General features: G+C 50.6%; 1 protein-coding gene across 1 annotated transcript in view; it reads right to left on the bottom strand.

Moving 5' to 3' along the window:
• The window catches only part of TMPRSS9 (transmembrane serine protease 9), a 36469-nt gene that overhangs the window by 1553 nt on the left and 14755 nt on the right, over positions 1–20161 (bottom strand). Inside the window, exons 3-17 of the mRNA XM_081136342.1 lie at positions 18221–18348; positions 16553–16620; positions 16265–16444; positions 15428–15465; positions 13654–13767; positions 13261–13432; positions 11772–12046; positions 8973–9109; positions 7545–7863; positions 6293–6464; positions 5394–5665; positions 4687–4823; positions 3522–3921; positions 1066–1237; positions 8–273 (exon numbers count right to left, since the gene is read on the bottom strand). Of these exons, the coding sequence (XP_080992468.1) occupies positions 8–273; positions 1066–1237; positions 3522–3921; positions 4687–4823; positions 5394–5665; positions 6293–6464; positions 7545–7863; positions 8973–9109; positions 11772–12046; positions 13261–13432; positions 13654–13767; positions 15428–15465; positions 16265–16444; positions 16553–16620; positions 18221–18348 (2850 nt within the window). The remainder of the gene's footprint in view (positions 1–7; positions 274–1065; positions 1238–3521; positions 3922–4686; positions 4824–5393; positions 5666–6292; positions 6465–7544; positions 7864–8972; positions 9110–11771; positions 12047–13260; positions 13433–13653; positions 13768–15427; positions 15466–16264; positions 16445–16552; positions 16621–18220; positions 18349–20161) is intronic.

Genomic DNA, 20161 nt, shown 5'->3' with positions numbered 1-20161 from the left:
CGCCTACCTCCCTCACGCACCGAGCCCCAGCCGGTGATTACACAGCGCGCCCCATCAGGGGGCCGGGGTGCAGGCTCAGGCAGGCAGATGGGCCGTACCAGGTGGCTTCGGTGCACAGGCCCCACCAACTCCAGCAGTGCCACGTCATAGTCGAGTGTGTAGAGGTTGTAGAAGGGGTGCTTGTAGATGCGTGCCACACGCTCCAGCTGCCCATCAGCGCCATTCAGGTATGGTGTGCCCAGGAAGGCCACCCACTGCTTGGGATCTCCATAGCTGTAGGGTGCATGGGGACAGGCGTCCCAGATCCCCAAGTTCCAGTTACCACCTGCCTGGGGCTCCTCTGAACTCTGCCTGGTGGGACTGTGGCCAGGTCCTTGCCTGTGCCCCAGGGGGTCTGTCAGGGACTGGGCAAGGCACTTGACCTCTCTGGGCCCCTGGTTGCTCATTTGGAAATGGGGCTGAGTCATTCCTTCCTCCTAGGATAGTGATGGGGGAGCCTATGCCTGAAATGCACGCACAGCAATGAGGTGACATGAACTGTCTATTTCTGCCCAATATTAGGGCTCTGGTGGCCAAGAGGGCCCCCTGCCCTGCCTGCCCATTCCCTCTGACCCTGCCCTGCAAGGTGCAGAGTGTGCACCCAAGAGCTGTGCATCTCCACAGGGGTCATGGCCCCTGGCCTGGTCCACCCTACTGCGCAGCCTGCCGTGAAGGGGACTCCCCAGTGTGTGGCCTTTGGAGGATGGAGATGTCTCAGTTCCCCAGAAACCCCATGTCACCAGCAAGCCTGGCCCTGGACTGGGAGAGGCTGCAGCCGTGGGGTGTGGGGGTGTGGGAGTGTGGGGTAGCCGCGGTGGTGTGCGTGTACGACTAAGTCACCGCAGCTCTGTGTGGTGAGCGGGCTGGGGTGGGCTGCATGGAGTAGGGGTGGCAGTGGGTCTCAGTTGCGGAGGTAGGGGCATTACAGGGAAAGGTGCTGAGACATGACACAGTAAGTTTGGGGGCCACAAGTCGGTCCTGGTGAACCAGCAACAGACCGAGGCCTTGGGGGCGGGTCGGACTCACACGTCAAAGCAGTGTGCAGCAGACAGCAGCCACCTCTCAGCCACCAGCACGGCCCCGCATCGGTGCTCCCGGCGCCGCAGCCACAGGCTCACCTGCCATGGCCACTCCCCAAGGCCTGCGGCGCTGCCGCCCACGATCCTGGTCAGCGCTGCCACAGGTGCTAGGCCACAGTCTGCAGGGGAGCGGGCACAGGGCGTGGGCAGTTGCACAGTGCCTCTCGTGGGGGTGTGTGTGTGTGTGTGAGTGCCTTGAAAAATCTCTGCACAAACACTGGACTTGGCTCTTGGTCCTACAAATGCGCCTCTTCTAGGCTTTTTTCAAATACTATGGGTCTCTGCCTCCGCCCTGGATGGGGACCAGGATAGTGTCCTCTCCCACTACCGCCCCTTCCCAGGCATCTCTCAGTTCCTTAGGAGCCAGGTTCCCTGCTGGCTCAGGATTTTCGTACACCCTTCAGCACTGCCAGAAGGCCCCTGCCTGTACCACCAGCTTCCGTGCTAGCTTGTCTTCACACACACCCTTGAGCTGTGACACTGCCCAGCACAAGGTACACCCTCAGAACAATTGTAGAAAGCACCAGGTGGTTTCAAGAGTGTGGTGCAGGGATTCATCACCCACCCACCAGGGGTACTCCTACCCACCTGATTCCCACAGGACCATTCTAGAGCCTGTCCCCTTGCCCAGCCACTCTTCAGCACCCAGCTGCCTCCCCTGCCCTCCAGATTTAGGAAAGGCCCTCCCCCAGCTCGGCTGGAAGAAGAGGGGAGACAAAAGGCCACCTGCCCCATCCGTGCTAGCCCTACTGCCTCTTCCCTTTTGACACCATGTCGACCTTGCCCTGGACCAAGGGGCCTGGGGAATCTGATGAAAGCTGCACTCCGTTCCTGGAAATGCTGCCCCCACAGTGGAAAATGCCTGCCATTTCAGGGCCTTCCTCCACCTATGGGCCCCCAAGTTAACTCACAGCCTACAGCTACTGGAAAAGGGGAAATCATCAGGCTAGAGGCCCGACCCAGCTAAAGCTAGCTGGGGAGTTAAAAAGAAACTTTCAAGAACAGCTACAGCTATACAGTATCAAACACCCCAGTCCTCTGAGTGCCCCTGCTGGAAACCTTGTACCCTAAACCCAGACGGGCAGAAAATGCTGTGAAGGAAAGGTCCCCCTAGGGCCTGGAGGGTCTAAGTCACTAAAACACTGCCTTGACTTCCATTCCAGGTGCAGGGCTCAGATAAGAGGGTTCCAGACTCAACATGTCACCTCTAATATTTTTTAATATTTTTATTGATTTCAGACAAAAGGAGAGGTAGAGAGAGAGAAACATCAATGATGAGAGTCATTGATCAGCTGCCTCCTGCATGCCCCCTGCTGGGGATTAAGTTAATGTCTGCCTGGGGAATGGGTGGGATCACTAACCTGGGTCCACCTGACAAATCCCATGTCATGCAGAAGCCAATGTATTCTCTTTAGTCCCCCAGACACTACAGATGGCTTCTGCTAACTTAGTCTTAGCTCGAGCCAAATGAAATTACCTGTATTTGATAGGGCTTTATTTTTTACCTACAAATAGAGTAGTTTCATATAGTTCTGATTAATAGTTAATAGAAATGAACTCAGCACTTTAGACACAAGTGAAAAGATCTCAGGGCTGTGTTCGCTCACCGTGTCTCTACTGGCCAGTTAGATAACTCCTCAGCCCGCAACGGGCGCCTGGGAGACCAGTCGACCCTGTGCTCCAGCTCTGTCCTGCTTGGTCTTCCTTTCACTCCTATGTGCCATTCTATTATGAGTTTATTTCTCAGCCTTCTGGGTCCCTGCTGTACCTGAGCTTGGCATGGGGTCTGGCACAGAGGAGGGCCTTATGAGCATGGGATGAGGGGATGGAGAAGTCCCCTCATGGAGAACCCCAGTCAGGGACTCTCCCATGCACTATGGTGCATGCCCCTGAAGTTTCCTTTTTAAATTGGGAGCAGCCAGGGGTTGCAGGTTAAGGCATTTGCCACTAGATGGTGTAGGTCTGCCCCGTCAGTGCCCGTGCCCATGTCCCTGGCCATCAGGATGATGGGCAGACATGTGTCCCCCAAGAGCCATAGTTAGAGCCCTGATCTCCAGGACATCAGAATTTGGAGATAAGGCCTTTAAAGAAGTGATTAAGGTAAAATGAGGTCATTGGTGTGGGTCCTAATTCAATATGACTGGTGTCCTAAGGAGATCAGGACACACACAGAGGAATGACCATGTGAGGACACAGGGAAAAGATAGCTGTCCACATGCCAAGGAGAGCGGCTTCAGGAGAAGCCAGCCCTTCCACCACCCCTGCTGACTTCTGACCTCCAGGACTGGGAGACAGTAAATGTCTGTTGCTTAAGCCCCCAGCCTGTGGGATGTTGTGACAGCAGCCCTACTAGACCGATATAGGACCCCTGCCACCCACGTGTCACTCCATTCCTCCCAGTACCTGGTAGCTTGGAGTCCTTGGTGGTCCTTGAGGCATTTGGAAGTGGTGTCTGTCCCCTAGTAGTTGTGCTCATGGCGGTGGCAGTCCTGTTGGCAGGTTGGCTGTTTGTCCTGCTGGTGGTCCAGAGGGTGGGTCTGCTGGCTGTTACCCCCAGGACTGTGAGGCCAGCCATTGTCCTGGGGATGTGGATGGTGGTGGCAGGCATCCTCATGGTGGAGGAGGCAGGTGTGGGGAGGGGGTGGGAGGACATGATGTCCAAGATCCAGCCTTTCAGACTGGTGATTCGAGCATACACGCCGGGTTTCTTAGCCTGAGCACAGCCAATCCCCCAGCTGACAATTCCTGCCAGATAAAACACACCAGGGGTCTCCTCACAGGCCAGGGGCCCCCCAGAGTCACCCTAAAAAGAAGGAAAGAGGGCTGGCTGTGACCATCTGTCACCTCTCTGCAGAGGTCACTGCCAGGACCTCCCTAATTCCCACAGTTGGAGAGGCCCATCAGGGGAGCAAGAGGACATGGCATGGGGACCCAGAGACTAAAACAGCCCCACCCTCATCCCCATGCCCCACCTCCCCAGGAGTGATCCTGTTGGACAGTGTGGTCATATGTGTACTAATCTGTGATTAGCTTTTTCTTCAGTTACTATACACTGTACATTTTAAAATATGTGTATATAAAATTTTACCTTACGTATATCTAGATATATTTAAATATGTATATATTTTGTATATATCTACCACATAAAATTTTTTAAAATAGATTTTAAAAAAATGTTTTTATTGATTTTAGAGAGAAAGGAAGGGAGAGGAAGAGAGAAACATCCATCGGCTGCCTCCAGCATGACCCTACAGGGGACTGACCCCACAACCTGGGCACGCACCCTGACTGGGAATCGGACTGGTGACCTCTTGGTGCGTGGGATGACATTCAACTAACTGAGCCACACCGGCCAGCGCCTACTACATACTTTTAAACTGCTACCTCATCCTCTGCTGGGACATACTATAATTTCTCTAAATTATACATTTAAAGACATTAGTTCATCTCCCAATTTTCCCTGCACTGAAAATCCTTTTCCTTCTATCGAGTCCATACAAGTAGCACTGCCGGGGGGGAGGGTGTGGGCGCTCTGTCCGAATCCCACCCAGTGCCCTCTGAATGCTACCTGGCAGGAGTCGACCTTGCCCTCCAGGAAGCCGGCACAGAGCATCCTGTCTGTGAGTGAGAAGTTGTAGAGGGCGCTGCACGCCTTCTGGTCTATGATGCCCACGGACGCTCGCTGCAGAGTGTCTGGCTTCGTTGCTGCCAGGAAAAGGAGACACCCCCCCCCCGTGACCCACAGTGATCACCGTTCAATATCAGGTTTAGCTCTGAAAGGTGCCATCCTCATACTGCAGATGAAGAAACTGAGGCTCACAGTGTTGCTGGGAAACTGAGTCACATAGCAAGAAAGAGGTGGAGCCCAGAGTCCCAACTCAGAGCCCTAGGATCTCGCCACTGTCCCCAAGCTGATTCCCTAGCACCTTGGGTGACCTGAGGGGAGGCCACTCTGAGTTTTTGAAGGAAGCGTTAACTCTTGGGGGCTCTGAAGGGTATAGCACAAGGTTTCTGAAACTTTTTCTAGAAAGGGCCACAGAGTAAGTACTTTTGGCTTTACGGGCCAGTCTCTGTTGGGACTACTCAGCTCTGCTTTTGTAGCAGGAAAGCCACCATGGGCCATCTGTAAACAAATGGACATGGCTGTGTGCCAGTAAAATGTTATATATAAAAAACAGCCGCATTGGGCCTCTGGCTGGAGTTTGCAACCCCGGGAGGAGTGCGGAGAACAGTGGCTTGCAGGCAGTGGGCGCAGAGAACCCACCAGGCACTCACCGTTGCCCTCCTGCGTGTTACCCCATCCGGAGATCATGCACTTCCGGCCCGCAGGGAACTTCTGGATGGCCAGGGGCAGGCACACAGGCTGGATGTACTTGTTGAAGACCAGGGGCCCTGACAGCTCCAGGATGGCCACGTCGAAGTCCAGGATGCTGGGGTTGTACTGGGGGTGCAGCACCGTCCTTTTGAGCCCCATCTTCACCGGGCTCCCGCCGATGCCCATGAGAGAGACAGTACCCAGGTGGGCCTGCACCAGCTCCACCTTCGTGCTGCCAACAAGGGGCCACTCAGACACACCTGCTGCCCCCAGGAAGCCAGGCAGGGCGGCAGGGCCCAGACTCGGGGTGGGTGGGGGGCACCAGGAGGGTGGAGGGGCCACACGGCTGCTCCCCCAAAACAGCCCCAGGCTGGGGGACAGGGGACAAGGCAGGGAAATGGGCCTCATTTCCTTGTCTGGAACGAGGAGTTGGCCCAGCAGCCTGAGAGGCCCCTGCGGTTTTATGGCTCTCAAAGGTCAATGCTGCCCGGCTGAGCAGTGCAAGGGAAGGAGCCCTTGTCCCCTCCCCAGGTAGCCCCTATTTGTTCCACAAAGACCAGCTTGACAGAAGCTGCAGCCCAGGCTCGGGCCCTTGAGATGGCTCCCCCACAGCACCCTACTTCTTCATGTTCCCCCCTCTCATTTGCAATGGGACATCCAGACATTAGGATTGTGAGCCCAGGGTGGGGTGGGGGCCATGTTGGGAGGGCTCTGCCGTGGCGACCCTAGTGCACAGATGGCCACAGGTTTGGTCATAAGTGGTTTCTGAACGCTTGGGGATTTGATAGGGCTGGAGGGAAGGGGACCCAGTGATGATGGGGCGAGCTGAGCAGTCCTCCTGGGCCGAGGCTGGTCTTACTGGTTGAAGCAGTGGGCCGCAGATAGCAGCCAGCGGTCCCCCACCACAGTCGCTCCACAGAAGTGCCTGGAACCCTCCTTGAGGCTGACCTGCCAGGGCACCTCCCCAGCGGCGGCTCCGAACCCGCCCACGATCCGGGTGGGCTTCTCCATGGCTGGTCTGGCGCCGCACTCTATGAGGGAAGGGAAGAGGGCCCAGGCGCCTTAGCTCAGAAGTGGGAGCACCTGGGCCTGGAGAGGCCTCGGACACCAGGGCGCAGCCTCCTGGCTCTGACTGGGCAAGGGCAAATCACCCCATTATACAGATGAATAAGCCGAGGCTTAAAGGTGCCCAAGTGTCCTAAGGTCTGGTAGCAAGTATGTGGCACAGCCAGGGGGGAGAGCCTAAAAATGAGAAGATAAAATTATAGAGGGCCTGGTCCCATCAGACTAAGCCCCACCAGACAGATCCAGAGCTCCCAAGGCGAGGTTTATGAGCTCGCTGTAAGGCGGGGGCCAGCACACCAAAACCATGGTTGGGGGTGGGAGGGGAAAGTCAGGTTATTGTGGGATCTTGGGACGGGGTGGGGTGTGGGGGACATTTTTGTGAAGCAGAGTTTTGATGGGCTCAGAGCATAGTAGGTTTGTGGGACCTAAAGGAGAATCAATATCAGATCTGGGTCCTTGGAAGCCACAAAGTGAAGACAGATGTAGAGTGTGTTTCAAGACCAAGGCCCACAAGGCGAATAGTCTTAACTAATGAACCGGGTGCTCAAAAATGTTTACTACAGTTGATTTTACGTTGTGTGTGTCACCACAATTAAAAATGAAATAAAAGTAAAAACCCAGATAAACTGATCTTACATGGGAAAAGAAGCCTGCAAGCATGTCTAGGAAAATTTTGAAAAATGAAGTGAGAGTTCTTGGATATTAAAATGTCCATTATGTGCTGAATGTAAGTGGTGTTTCTGGAAGGGCCCCATATATGAAAACTTAGTCTCTCTCCCACCCTGGTCCCACAGTCATGGTCACTAGCCTGTTGTTGACCCTTTGGGGTGTTCTGTGTTTACCCTATTGGACTGCATGACTGCCAGGCTGTAAATCTGAAGGATGCCACGTGGGTGTGTTAGCCTGTGCTCGTGACAGACATCACTGATCAATCACCATCATCACTGATCAATCTCTTTCCCACGGACGCTTCAGGAAGCCAGTACCAATCGATCCGACCCTGCAGCGAGCAGATGCCTACTTCTGCCTGTCTCCCCAGGAAATACCTTGTGGCTTAGAGGCGGTCACTGAGTCAAGAGGTGCAGAGCTGGGGGCCACTGTGGGTTTGGTGGGGGTGTTGACCACCCTGCTGTTGGGGCTGGTGGGCCAGGCAGTGCTGGGGGTGGCGGGGGCAGGAGCCACCGTGGGAACCGGAGGCTTGCTTGCCATGGCAATTGCCTCCAGGATCCAGTCTCGCAGCCTGGTCACTCGGGCATAGACCCCCGGACGCCGGGCTTCGGCACAACCAATGCCCCAGCTCACGATGCCGGCCAAGAAGAACCTTCCAGAGGGCTCCTCGCAGACCAGGGGGCCTCCTGAGTCACCCTAAGAGACAAAGGCATACCCTCAGGAGGGGTCAGGCCTCCCTGGCCTCAGCCAATGCAAGTCCCAGAGCTGCAGGGTCAGAGAACGTTGCCAGGATGGTGACCTCTCCCCACACAAGCTCAGAAGAAAATGTGGGCTGAGAATTCACATCTCAGAACCTCAGTTTCCTCTTTTGTAAAATTAAAATAGGACAGTTGGACTATGGGACCTTTAAGATCTCTTTCAGTTGTACCACTAGCAGTTAAAAACCCACCCCAATCAGCAACATCCCCTCCCTTCCTAATCTCACTAGATCTTTGGCAATGTCACCTCTTGTTTAGGTTGACAGTATGGCTGCCCTGCTGGGGCCTCCAGACAGCTCACTGGCTGCTGTGGCATTCTCCTGAAGTGGCTGATCTGCCCTCACTTATCCTGTCTTGTGGTCCTTTGCTTTCTCCTCACACCCAGCTCACCTTGACTCTTACATTCTCAAACACAAGCGTTCTCTCATTTTTTCCCCATTTAATTTTTAATTTTAATTTGTTGATTTTTAGAGAGAGAGAAGGGAGAGAGAAAGAGAAAGAGAGGGAGAGATAAATTCCATTTAGTTCCACTTAGTTATGCAATCGAACCCGAAACCTCAGTGTATTGGGACGATGCTCTAACCAACTCAACTACCTGGCCAGGGCACATTTTATTTTTTTATTGAATTTATTGAGGTGACACTGGTTAATAAAATTGTAAGGTTTCAAGTGCACAATTCTACAACACACCATGTGTACACTGTATTTATTGTATGTTCACCACCCTAAATCAAGTCTCCAACCATCACCAGTGAACTCTTACTATTTCCCATTTCCTCCAGGTCCCGGTTTTGATATGGAACCTGAGCACATGTAGCAGTCTCTCCTCACCCACCAGGCTTTAGAAATGAGAGCAAAAATATAAACTACAAAGAAGGAAATCCAGAGTTGTGCTAAAAATCAAGCAGGGGACATCCTGGAGAGGGACCAGAAACTGTGAGGACTCCCCCTTCTGGGGGGGGCACGGGGTGGAAACCTGGGGGACTTTTATAGCTGGCCTCCTTGGGTGGTGTGTTATCTGGGGTCCCTGTGGGCACTGGGGCTCACCTGGCAAGAATCCACCTTGCCATCCAGGTAGCCGGCACACACCATCCGGTCCGTGAGTGAGCTGCCGTACAGGCTGGCACACAAGGCCTGGTCCAGCAGCTCCACGGTGGCTTTCTGCAGCATCTCCGGCTTGATCACTGCCCGGGATGGGAGAGACAAGTGGGGTGAGCATTCCAGGGCCCCTGGCAGTCACCCTGAGCCAGAACACTGAAGAATATCTCTTCTTTGTGCCTCGATTTCCCCAGCTGCAAGCAGAGATGCTGCAGCACCAGCCTCAGAAACTAGCAAAGAGTAAATGCTTTACAAATACCCACTAATAACACTCTCCACCTGGACAGCTAAGAGGTGTCCAGGTTAGCATCCCAAGACTGGGCTCCACATCCCTGTTCCCTTTACCTATAGCTGCTGTTACTCTAGTCCTACCTGCTGGAATCTTTTCTTAGCCCAGCAGCCAGTGCCATGTTGGCTAAACACTAAATCAGATTATATACTTTTTTAGCCTCAAACCCTAGAGGGTGTGTTCCCCCTGGCTCAGCCTAAATGCCCAAGACTAGACCACCTACCCCAGGGCCTTCGTACATCCTGTTCCAGGTGCCTAGCATGATCGTCCCCGAGGAATCTGCTTGCCTTCTTCATCTCCTTCTCCGGGAGGCCTCGCCTGACCTATTTAAAATTGCAGCCCCCCTCACATACCCATCCTCGCTTCTTTTCTCCACTGCTTTTATCATCATCTATCACTTATCTTGTTTAGTATTTACTGCCCCTAGAATTGCCGCTTCCAGTACAGTAGCCAGTGACCACACGTGGCTATTTAAACGTAGATTTAGATGCACGCAAATGAAATAAAATGTAAAGCTCAGTTTCTCGGTTGCACTGGCCACGTTGCATGGGGCTGGCTGCTCCTGTAGTGGAGGCCCCGGCACAGAGCACATCGTCACCAAGGAAAGTTCTGCTGGACGGCACTGGTCTGGGCTGTGAGCTCCACTTGGGCGGGGATTTGTCTGTTTTGCTTCCTGCCTAGTCCCGGAAAAGTGAGCTGGAGGGATTCAAATGTTTGTTGATTGAGTTTAATCATCAACTACTTTCCCTCCTGATTAGGTTCTTGTGGCAAATATCTTTCCTTATCGCAAAAATCCTAATCTTCTAGGATTTTGCTTTGTTCTCAGGCAGGCACAGATCTGAGAAAAGCCCAAAACACAGGCCAGTGGGCCCTGCTAAGAAGGTCGGCTGTGTCTGATTCTCAGTCCCTGAACTCGGGGAGCCCTAGGGCTTCCTGTACAAGGACCCCCCACCCCCAGGCTCGAGTCATTGACAGGCACTATCTACAAAAAACTATATACCTACTGAACTGGACTGAGGCTAGTGGCTACTGTATTGGACACTGTAGCTCTAGAATGTTCTAGATCAGCGTTGTCCAAGAGAACTTTCCTCAATGATGGGACTTTTTCCTGCCCCCTAACTGCCTCATCAGCCAGGTCTTAGCTAAGATGTCACCTTCCTGGGCCCTTTCCTAAACCTGTCTCTCCCACCACCAATTCATTTTTCTTGCAGCCCCTAGAATTGTTGGTTTCCTCCCCAGCACCTATCACCATCCAGGCACAATCAATTCTCATTATTTGAGGCAGTTCAGTTCTCAAAAGTTGTCACAAACCCTGGATTCGTGAATATGAAACTACTGTTCCTAAGGAAATGCAAGGTTAGGTTCCTGTGAGATTCATCACATTTTCCTCAAGTAATTGACACATAACCTTGTGTTATGTATGTTTCTGTTTAAAGACACCTTATTTAATATACATTTGTCAAAAAAAAACAGAGCTGCTTTAAAATAGAGCCCAAGCTGCCATCCCAGAAGAACTGACTTGTACATCTTATACGTCAAATCTTGGAATGTAAAAATGGCAAAATAACCATGTGAAATATCTTTATTCCCACTAACCTCACTGTGATTTAGAGCAGGAGTCAGCAAGCTATATCTCTCAGGTTAAATATACTCATTGCTTGTTTTTGATTGAATTTTCACTGCTTGTTTTTATAAATAAAGCTTTATTGGTACATAAAAAAAAAACAAGGCAAAATAACCTTTGGACTAGGCCTATGGAAACCTTGTGTCCCAAAGAACTGTTTGCAAAGATAACAAGAAAGCAGATATTATGACTACTGGGCTGACAGCTACTGACTGAAAATTTAAAACATTTAGAATAAATATCACTGTGTTACGTTACCTGCACCAATAGCAATACCTTCCTTCTATGGATGTAATTATTCCCCTTCTCCGTCTCATAAATACTCTTTGCCTTTGTCTCCTGATCAGAACAGTGTCAATTCATTAACACCAAACTCTAAGCCTGAAGGAAGTTGATCTAACACACATTTTCTCCCGAAGGCACGTGGCAGCCTTCTTGCACTCTGCTACACTAGCCAGCACGTCAGCTCTGTGCTTAGGAGGCAGCAAAATCAGCCACAAAAAGCATAAAAAAGCAAACAGACAAAAACCACCCAAAAACATGGCAATAAATATACCATGAAATCAATTGCAAACGTCCATGGAAAGGAGCCTAGTTTACAGTCTGGGCTGAAACAAGAAGGTAGGGCATCACCTGTCCCACCTTAAATGAGAACATGCTTGTCCTCAACTCAGATTTTTCACTGCTCTGTGCATATCTGCAAATGAGCACAAAATTCCCATCTGTATCCACTTGAGGTCCCAAGTGTTAGCAAGTGGGTGAATTCCCAAAGAGGGAATCCGGATAAGAAGGGCATGTGGCCGTATCTGCTCCTGGCCGCCGGCGGGGTGCTTACGGAAGTCCTCCTTGAGGTAGCCCCAGCCCGAGATCAGGCACTTCCTCCTGGGCGGGAAGATGTGCGTGGCGGCCGGCAGGCACACGGGCTGGACGTGCCTGCTGAAGGGCAGGGGGCTGCCCAGCTGCAGCACCGCCACGTCGAAGTCGGCTGTGTCGGGGTTATAGGAGGGGTGCGTGATGATCTGCGCCACGCGGGCCTTCACCGTGCTGGCTTCCGAGCCGCTGAGCTGGGTTGTGCCAGCATAGGCCACCCACTCCGTGGGGTTTTGGAACCTGCAGGACAAACAAATGGCAGTTCAGAGGCTCCTGTGGATAGGGCTGAAGAGCGGGGGTTAGGAGAGGGAGCCATCTCTGGGGGCAAATGTTAAGGGGTGCCCCAAAGCTCAGTCCTTAAGACTGACAGTTTCAAGCAACATGGTCAGAAAGCATAATGAATGCAAGAAAAATCCATGGTGTGAGAATTAGAAGCATTTTAAACAAAGACAGAATCCAACAGGTCTGAGTTAGGGTAAGAAATGTTAAGGAGCACAAAATATTATGCATATATATATATACACACACACACATATATATATGCAATGGAATATTATTCAGTCTTGATGCCCAGCCGGGCGTGGCTCAGCGGTTGAGCATCGACCTGGGATCCAGGAGATCAGGGTTCGATTCCCGGTCAGGGCACATGCCCGGGCTACAGGCTCGATCCCCAGTAGGGGGCAAGCAGGTGGCAGCCGATCAATGACTCTCTCATCATTGATGTTTCTCTCTCTCTCTCTCTCTCCTTTCCTCTCTCTGAAATCAATAAAGATATATTTTAAAAAAAAAGAAAATGAGGGACATTCTGATACCTGCTACAACCTTGAGGACATTATGCTCAGTGAAATAAGCCAGACACAGAAGGACCAATACTGTGTGATTCCACTCATAGGAGGTCCCTAGAAGAGTCAGATGCGTAGACAGAGAGTAGATGGTGGGAGCCAGGGGCTGGAGAGGGAGTTAGTGCTTAACGGGGACAGAGTTTCGGTTCAGGAAGATGGAAGTCTGGAGATGAACAGTGGGGATGACAGTGTGAATGTGCATAATGCCATCTACCTAACTGTAACGGTTAAAATGGTAAATTTATGTTATGTATATTTTACCACAATTTTTAAAACATTTTTTTAAATCCTCACCCAAGGATACGTTTCCTCCCGTATGTGCCCTGACCAGGGATCGAACCCGCAACCTATGTATGAGCTCTGACTGAGAATCGAACCCGCAACCTTTTGGTGTAGGGGATGATGCTCCAACCAACAGAGCCACCAGGCCACGCCAAAAAAATAATTTTAAAAAAAGAATGCATTCAGATTCAACCAAAAAAGAAGAGAAGAAAAGAACAAACAAGTCCCAAAGCGCTCTAAGGACAGCCAGGAGAAGTGGGGACTCCAGGGTGGAAGGGAAGGTGGGGTACAGGGACGGGGAGGGTCCAAGCCTCAGGGCCTCGGGCTCACTCGTTGAAGCAGTGGGCAGCAGACACCAGCCACCTGGCCCCGATGACGGTGGCCCCACAGAAGTGCTCATTGTTTTCTCGGAGGCTGACTTGCCAAGGGAACTCCCCCGGGGAAGCTTCTACGCCGCCCACAATCCTGCCAGCTGTCCTCCAGCCGGGCTGCAAACCGCAGTCTGCAAGACAGACCACCAATCGGGACCCCAAGAAGGCAGGACTGTGCCATGTTCCTGGTACACCCGTCTCTGAGTCTCTCATCCCCACAGCCCCCACATTTAAGGACATGCTCAGGGTCCCACACTTGGCGTTGCTGTGCAAAGTGGGCCAGAGAGCACAAACAGCAGCCGGCCCTGGGAAGGGGACACGGCCCAAGACCAGGCCAGACGCGCGGACTGACCACAGTGGGCCTCATCAGATCCGTCGGAGCAGTCCACTTTGTCATCACACTCCGGGTTCACTTTGGTCACACACTGGCTGTTCCTGCAGGAGAAGGCATGCCCTGGACAGTGACCTGAGGGCAGAGAAAACGAGTTCCTGACCTCACTGCATCTTTCCTGGCTGCAGCAAGATTCCGCGTTCTGCTCAGAACCTCCAGCATGGACATCTCCTATCCACTTGCTCATCTCTGAGTATTTCTGAAATGACTTTCTCAAAATCAGCATGGAGACAACAGAGAATGTCAGTGAGCACCGAGGCCAGCGCTGGGCTACAGGAGTGTATGCGCCCATGTATGTAATTCCACGTTTCTAGGAGCCATGTTTAAAAAAGAAAGAGGTGAAATTTAAAATTCTTGATTGTGGTTAAATACGCAACATAAAACTTCCCATTTTAACCATTTTATGTGCATGGTTCACCTCGGGGCCTGGTCACACTTTGTGGGGGCCTGTCCTGGACACCATTGGGAGGGATGTGAGCAGCATCTCTGGCCCCACCCACTTGATGCCAGGAGCACCCCAATTTGTGACAACTACAGATCTTTCCAGACATCACCCAGTGTCCCCTGGGGCAGAGTCACCCCTAGTTAAGGAAGCTAAATAAATGTATCTATATGTGTGACTTGAGCAGTCTGGAAGGATAGTCACTAAAATATTAAAAGCGAAGAGGCTCCAGGTGGCACTTATTCTTTTTTCTTTTTCCCCCAAATTGTTTGTTTGATTTTGCTTTTAGCAACAGGTTTCCATAACTTTATTTTTTATTTATTTATTTTTTAAATATATCTTTATTGATTTTAGAGAGAGGAAAGGAGAGAGAGAGAGAGAGAAAAAACCATCAATGATGAGACAGTTATTGATTGGCTGCCTCCTGCACGCCCCCGACCAGGGATCGAGCCTGCAACCCGGGCATGTGCCCTGACCGGGAATCAAACCTCGATCTCCTGGATCTTAGGTCGATGCTCAACCACTGAGCCACGCCCAGCCGGGCTCCATCACTTTAAAAAAAAAAAACAAAAAACCCCAGACCCAGCAACGTTTTCTCTTAATAATGCTTGGCCTGGCCGGGCGTGGCTCAGTGGTTGAGCGTCGACCTAGGATCCAGGAGATCGTGGTTCAATTCCCGGTCAGGACACATGCCCGGGTTGCGGGCTCGATCCCTGGTCGGGGGCGTGCAGGAGGCAGCCAATCAATGACTCTCTCATCATTGATGTTTCTATCTCTCTCTCCCTCTGCTTTCCTCTCTCTGAAATCAATAAAGATATTATTTAAAAAATAATAATAATAATGCTTGGCTATGTGTAATTCAAAGTGCCTCATCTTTATTTAAAATTTTTTAAAATTTATTTTTCAATTACAGTTGACATACAGTATTATATTAGCTTCAGGTGTACAGCATAGTGGTTAGACATTTATATACCTCACAAAGCGATCCTCCCATAAGCCTAGTACCCCCCGGCACTACACAGTTATTACAATATTGCTGACTGTATTCCCTACGTTGTACTTTACATCCCCATGACTACTGTTATAACAAAGTGCTTCATCTGTAAACATTGTGTGCACACAGGGCTGCAAATCCATCTCCTGTAGGAGGCTGGTGCACAGAACTAGCATTCGCCATGTGCAGGCCTTTCCTTTGTGCACTGGAACTGTCTTAGGAGCCCTCTCACAGTGCCCACAATCAGATGAAACCTGACAGAGGGCAGGGAGCTCAGGGAAGGGCGCTTGAAAACATACCTGACTTCAAGTCTCTTTCTGTCAGTGGCCCCTTCTGGCTTCCTGCAGCAAAATGGAGAGGAGATATCAGCTCATTCAGTGAGCAGTGACACTCTGAAAACATGGAATTGCAAAGCAGAGGACGGTGCTATCCACTGCAGGAGCCACTTAAAAGTCTAACTTAAATCAATTAAGATGAAACCAAATGGAACAGTGTTTCTCAGTCTCACTGGCCACAGGACAGGTGTTCAATAGCCACCTGGTGGCTACCATAGCGGACAGTGCAGTCATGAAACACTTCCACCACCACGGAAAACTCTATTAGGCAGTGATGATGTCCAGACCACTAAGACTCAACTGGTGTGTCAGGGATGGTGGGGAGGAGACCATAAATGTCCTGTAGGGCAAGGGCAAGGGCAAGGGCAAGGGCAAGGGCAAGGGCAAGGTGATCAATCTTTAAACTGATAGTCTGATGCATCCTCAGATTTTAGAATTTAGCATTTATCTCATTTCTACACCAGGGGTCAGCAAACTCCAGTTGTGGGCCAAATCTGGCCCACCACTTGTTTTTGTAAATAAAGTTTTATTGATACACAGCTGTGTCCATTCAGTTAGACATTATCTTGGGCTGTTTTTGTGTTACTATAGCAGAGTCTAGTGGTGGACTCCAAAGATGAAAATATTTATACTCTGGCCTTTTACAGATTGCTGACACCTGGTCCATACCATTAACTGTGAAGCAGTACGCATGTGTTTTCTTATCATGGGAGGTGTGATTACTGAAAACCTAAAATTTAATGCTCCCCTCCCACAGCACTTCCCCCCTGCTTCTCAGTGTCTGAGGTCTCCACTGCCTACTTGCCTGTGAGCTCGGCGGACACAATGGTGCCATGGGCAGCCAGGGGGATGCCGTGGCCCTGTAGCCTCTCTCGGAGTCCCTGCTGCAACAGCTCCTGCTCCAGGCCCAGGTCCAGTGACTGCAGGACTAGTAGCAGAAAGTGGAGCCGGAAACGCACCAGGACACTGGAGTTCCCATCCCTGCAGGTAGGAGAGAGGCCTGTGGAGGGAGGGTCCCTCTCCCAGGAATCTTCCAGCATCTCAGGTGTCCATCAAGTTTCCTTTAGCCCCAAAGAGGTCCCAGCTCACCTGTAACTTAGCACCGTGCAGCCCACGCAGCTGGCCTCCAATTCTGTCTTCCTAAAGCTGCTTACAAACTACAACGGAAACAACAGCAGCAGATATTGAGACCACAGCATGGGCACCCTGAGGAAGCTGGGGAAGGGGAATAGAAAAGCACCTCCTCTTAGACCCAATGCACGCAGCGACTTCACAGAGCCAAATAATGACAGGGAAGGGCATTTCAAAGTTATTAATATGAAAATATTGCTCCATTGAAGGATGGATAAAATGGGTCCATCCACACACTGGAATATTACTCAGCCATGAAAAGGAGTGAAGTACCGACACTTGCTACAACATGGATGGACCCTGTAAACATGATGCTCAAGGAAAGAAGCCAGACACAAAAAGGCCACACAGTGTGTGATTCCATTTAGGTGACATGGTCAGAACAGATAAATCTACACAAAGTGGGTTAGTGGTTGCCAGGGACTAGAAGCAGAGGTGGGTAATGAGTGATTGTTGGTGGGGACAGGGCTTATTTTGGGGTGATGGACTCACCAGTCCATGTCCTCATTGCCTGCATCTATACCTGCACTGTCCCATAGAAAATTCCACAAAGTCCCAGAATGTTCTACATCTACCCCACCCCATATGGCAGCCCCCATCCACACGTGGCTACCAAGCATTTGAAACGTGGTCGGTGCTACTGGGGAATTGATTTTGACATTTTAATTAACTTTTTTATTTTGTTAATCCTCACTCAAGGATATTTTTTTCCATTGATCTTCAGAAAGACTAGAAGGGAAGAAGGGAAGAAAGGAGGAAGAGGGAGGGTGGTAGGGAGGAAGAGAGAGAGAAACATCAATGTGAGTGAGACACATCGATTGGTTGCCTCCAGTATGTACCCAGACTGGGCTGAGATAAAATCTGCAACCCAGGTATGTGCCCTTGACCAGGAATCAAGCTGGCGACTCTTTGGTCTGTGATCGATGCTCTAACCACTGAGCAACACCAACCAGGACCATTTAAGTTAATTTTAATTAATTCATGCTTAAATTTTAAAATGGATACTTGATTCACTGAGCACCACGTGTTCAAGGTCCATCCACACTCTAAAGAGTGTCAGTGACTCGCTCTTCTTCACGGTTGAGTAATATTCCAGTGTGTGTAGGGACCACAATGTGTATCCATTCATCAGCTGATGGACACGAGTTGCTTCCACTTTTGGACCATTGTGACTCCTGCTATGAACATGCATGTACAGGTTTCTGTGTGGACATATGTTTTCATTTCTCTTGGGTGGATACTCAGAAGCAGAATTAATTGCTGGATCATAGGATGACTCTATATTTAACCTTTTGATGAACAGCTAACTTTTTTCCCCAGCGGCTGCCCCATTTCCCATTCCCACCAGCCGTGTATGAGGGTCCTCATTTCTCCACCGGAAGACAATTTACAACCTTTAAATGTGGCCCACAAGCCCTGCAGGGGTCACTTCCCATTGGACACCATTCTCCCTGCATTCTACAAGCACCAGCCTTGGCCACACAGGCCTTGCCGCACTCCCCCCACGTGCATCTCTCTGCCCTGGGCCCACCTGGCCCTCCCCCTGCTGAGCTCACTCAGCATGAGAGCGCCTCCTGGGGAAGCTCTTGGCCGCCCCCCGCGCCCTTGCTCCCAGGTGCCCCTCACCAGCGTTTCCAGGGTGGGTGTCAGCGCGCAGTAGTAGTCGGAGGCCGCCTGCTGCAGGCTGCGGGCGTACCGGATTCCGTGCAGCTCGGCCGTGTGCTCCACATCGACGCCCTGTGTAGAGAGGGAGGCTGCGGGCAAGACCAGGGCTCTGTGAGCGAGCCCACTGTGGGGCTCAGCTGAGGGGCCTCAAAGGTCCCCACCACCTAGGGGCCGGGTCCCCTGACAGACTGGTAGGTGGGCTGACTCCCCAGGGCTGTCCTAAATGGTTATTAACAGTGCCTCGTTTTCAGCTCCCATATCACCCACCTGGAGGCCCCGGGTACAGCACAAAGCCTCAGATCCCCAGGCTTTGCTCGAGGGCAGGACTAACTCCCAGTTATCCTTGTCTCACTGGATGTGCCTGGCCAGGCCCTGAGGCCGACTTCAGCCAAAAATGACTGAAATGACCTCAGGATACCTTCCCTCCACTTTGGAACCACAATCCCACCTGCTCCTGAGGAAGGGGACACCAAATGCTGTAAGGGCATGACCACAGCCACGGGCATCAGGACCCTCGGACCAGGGTCCTGGACGCTACCCTCTGAAAACACGTGGGTTTCCAACTGTCAGAAACTTTGTCGAAAGTACACACTACCAAGGAATGATAGTTATAAAATTTTAAATAAAGAATACAGTAGCAACCATGTAAACCATGAAAACACGGGTTTCTATGGAAATATGTTGGAACTGTCAAAAGGACATACTAGCAAAAAATAATCATAATTGCAAAAATTTTTAAAAAAATAGCAGCAGCCACATAAACCATGAAAGCTAGGTCCCAATTCTGTTCCTTCTGAATGAATATTCGTCTAGACAGATATTTAGATATTTGTATATTCAGTAGATAAAACAAATATTCTAAACCAATTCTAAAAATTTTGCTTTTAGGTTTGTCTCTCAAGAAATTAAAAATAAAGAAAAACAAGCATCCTATTGTGTACACAAAATTGCTTATGCTCTGTATCTCACTAAGCCTTTCAGTTTCCCTTGGATATATAGTCACAGGATCTCAGGAAGCTGGAGACAGCAGAGAGGTCCCAGCACCTCCTCCAGGTCCCCACAAGGCTAACTTGCAAGCTGTCCTAAAGGGCAAAGGGATACATTTTCATTTTAACTTTAAAACTTTAAAAAAATTTTTAAAAATTTTAAGTACTCCTTAAAGCCAAGCCTTCCTTGGTTTCAGGGGTTCTGCTGGGGATTATGTTTATCTCTTGATCACAAATGTATCTGTGCTTCTAGAATAAAGGTGTGAAACCCTGCTCCCACCTCTTCCTGGTGCAAGGATACCCACACACATGTGCACACACTCACACATATATACACACTCGTGCATGTGCATACATGCACACTCACACACACGTGCACATGCATGCACGAGTCCAGTTTTCCTGCACTTGATGCCAAGAGCCACTAGGGGCCTTGGTGAGCTATGTCCAGCTGTGAGATACTCCTGATGTTCCACAAATATATATTTTTTTAAATTAGGGGGACCCACATAGGATTGCCAACTTATTATTATTATTTAATCTTCACCTGAGGATATTTTTTGCCACTGCTTTTCAGAGAGAGTGGAAGGGAGAGAGAGGGAGAGAGAGAAACATTGATGTGAGAGTGTCACATTGATTGGTTGCCCCCTGCACGTGCCCTGACCGGGGTCAGGGATGGAGCCCGCAACCAAGGTTCGTGCCCTTGGCTGGAATCGAACCCGGGACCCTTCAGTCTGAGGGCCGACACTCTAAGCACTGAGCCAAACAGGCTAGAGTGCCAATTTATTATTTTGCCATATGAGATCTTTGAGCATTTTCCTGCAAACTACTACATGTCATTATCGTTTCATGAAAGCAGGGTGACTTTCACATCCCCAAATAACACTGTAAGAACCTTATCATTTCAGGATAAGCC

This window comes from Miniopterus schreibersii (assembly GCF_964146895.1).
Source record: "Miniopterus schreibersii genome assembly, chromosome: 4".
NCBI classification, from domain to species: Eukaryota; Metazoa; Chordata; class Mammalia; order Chiroptera; family Miniopteridae; genus Miniopterus; species Miniopterus schreibersii.
Note: the sequence above shows the minus strand (reverse complement) of the source record. Positions and strands in the feature narration are given on the sequence as shown.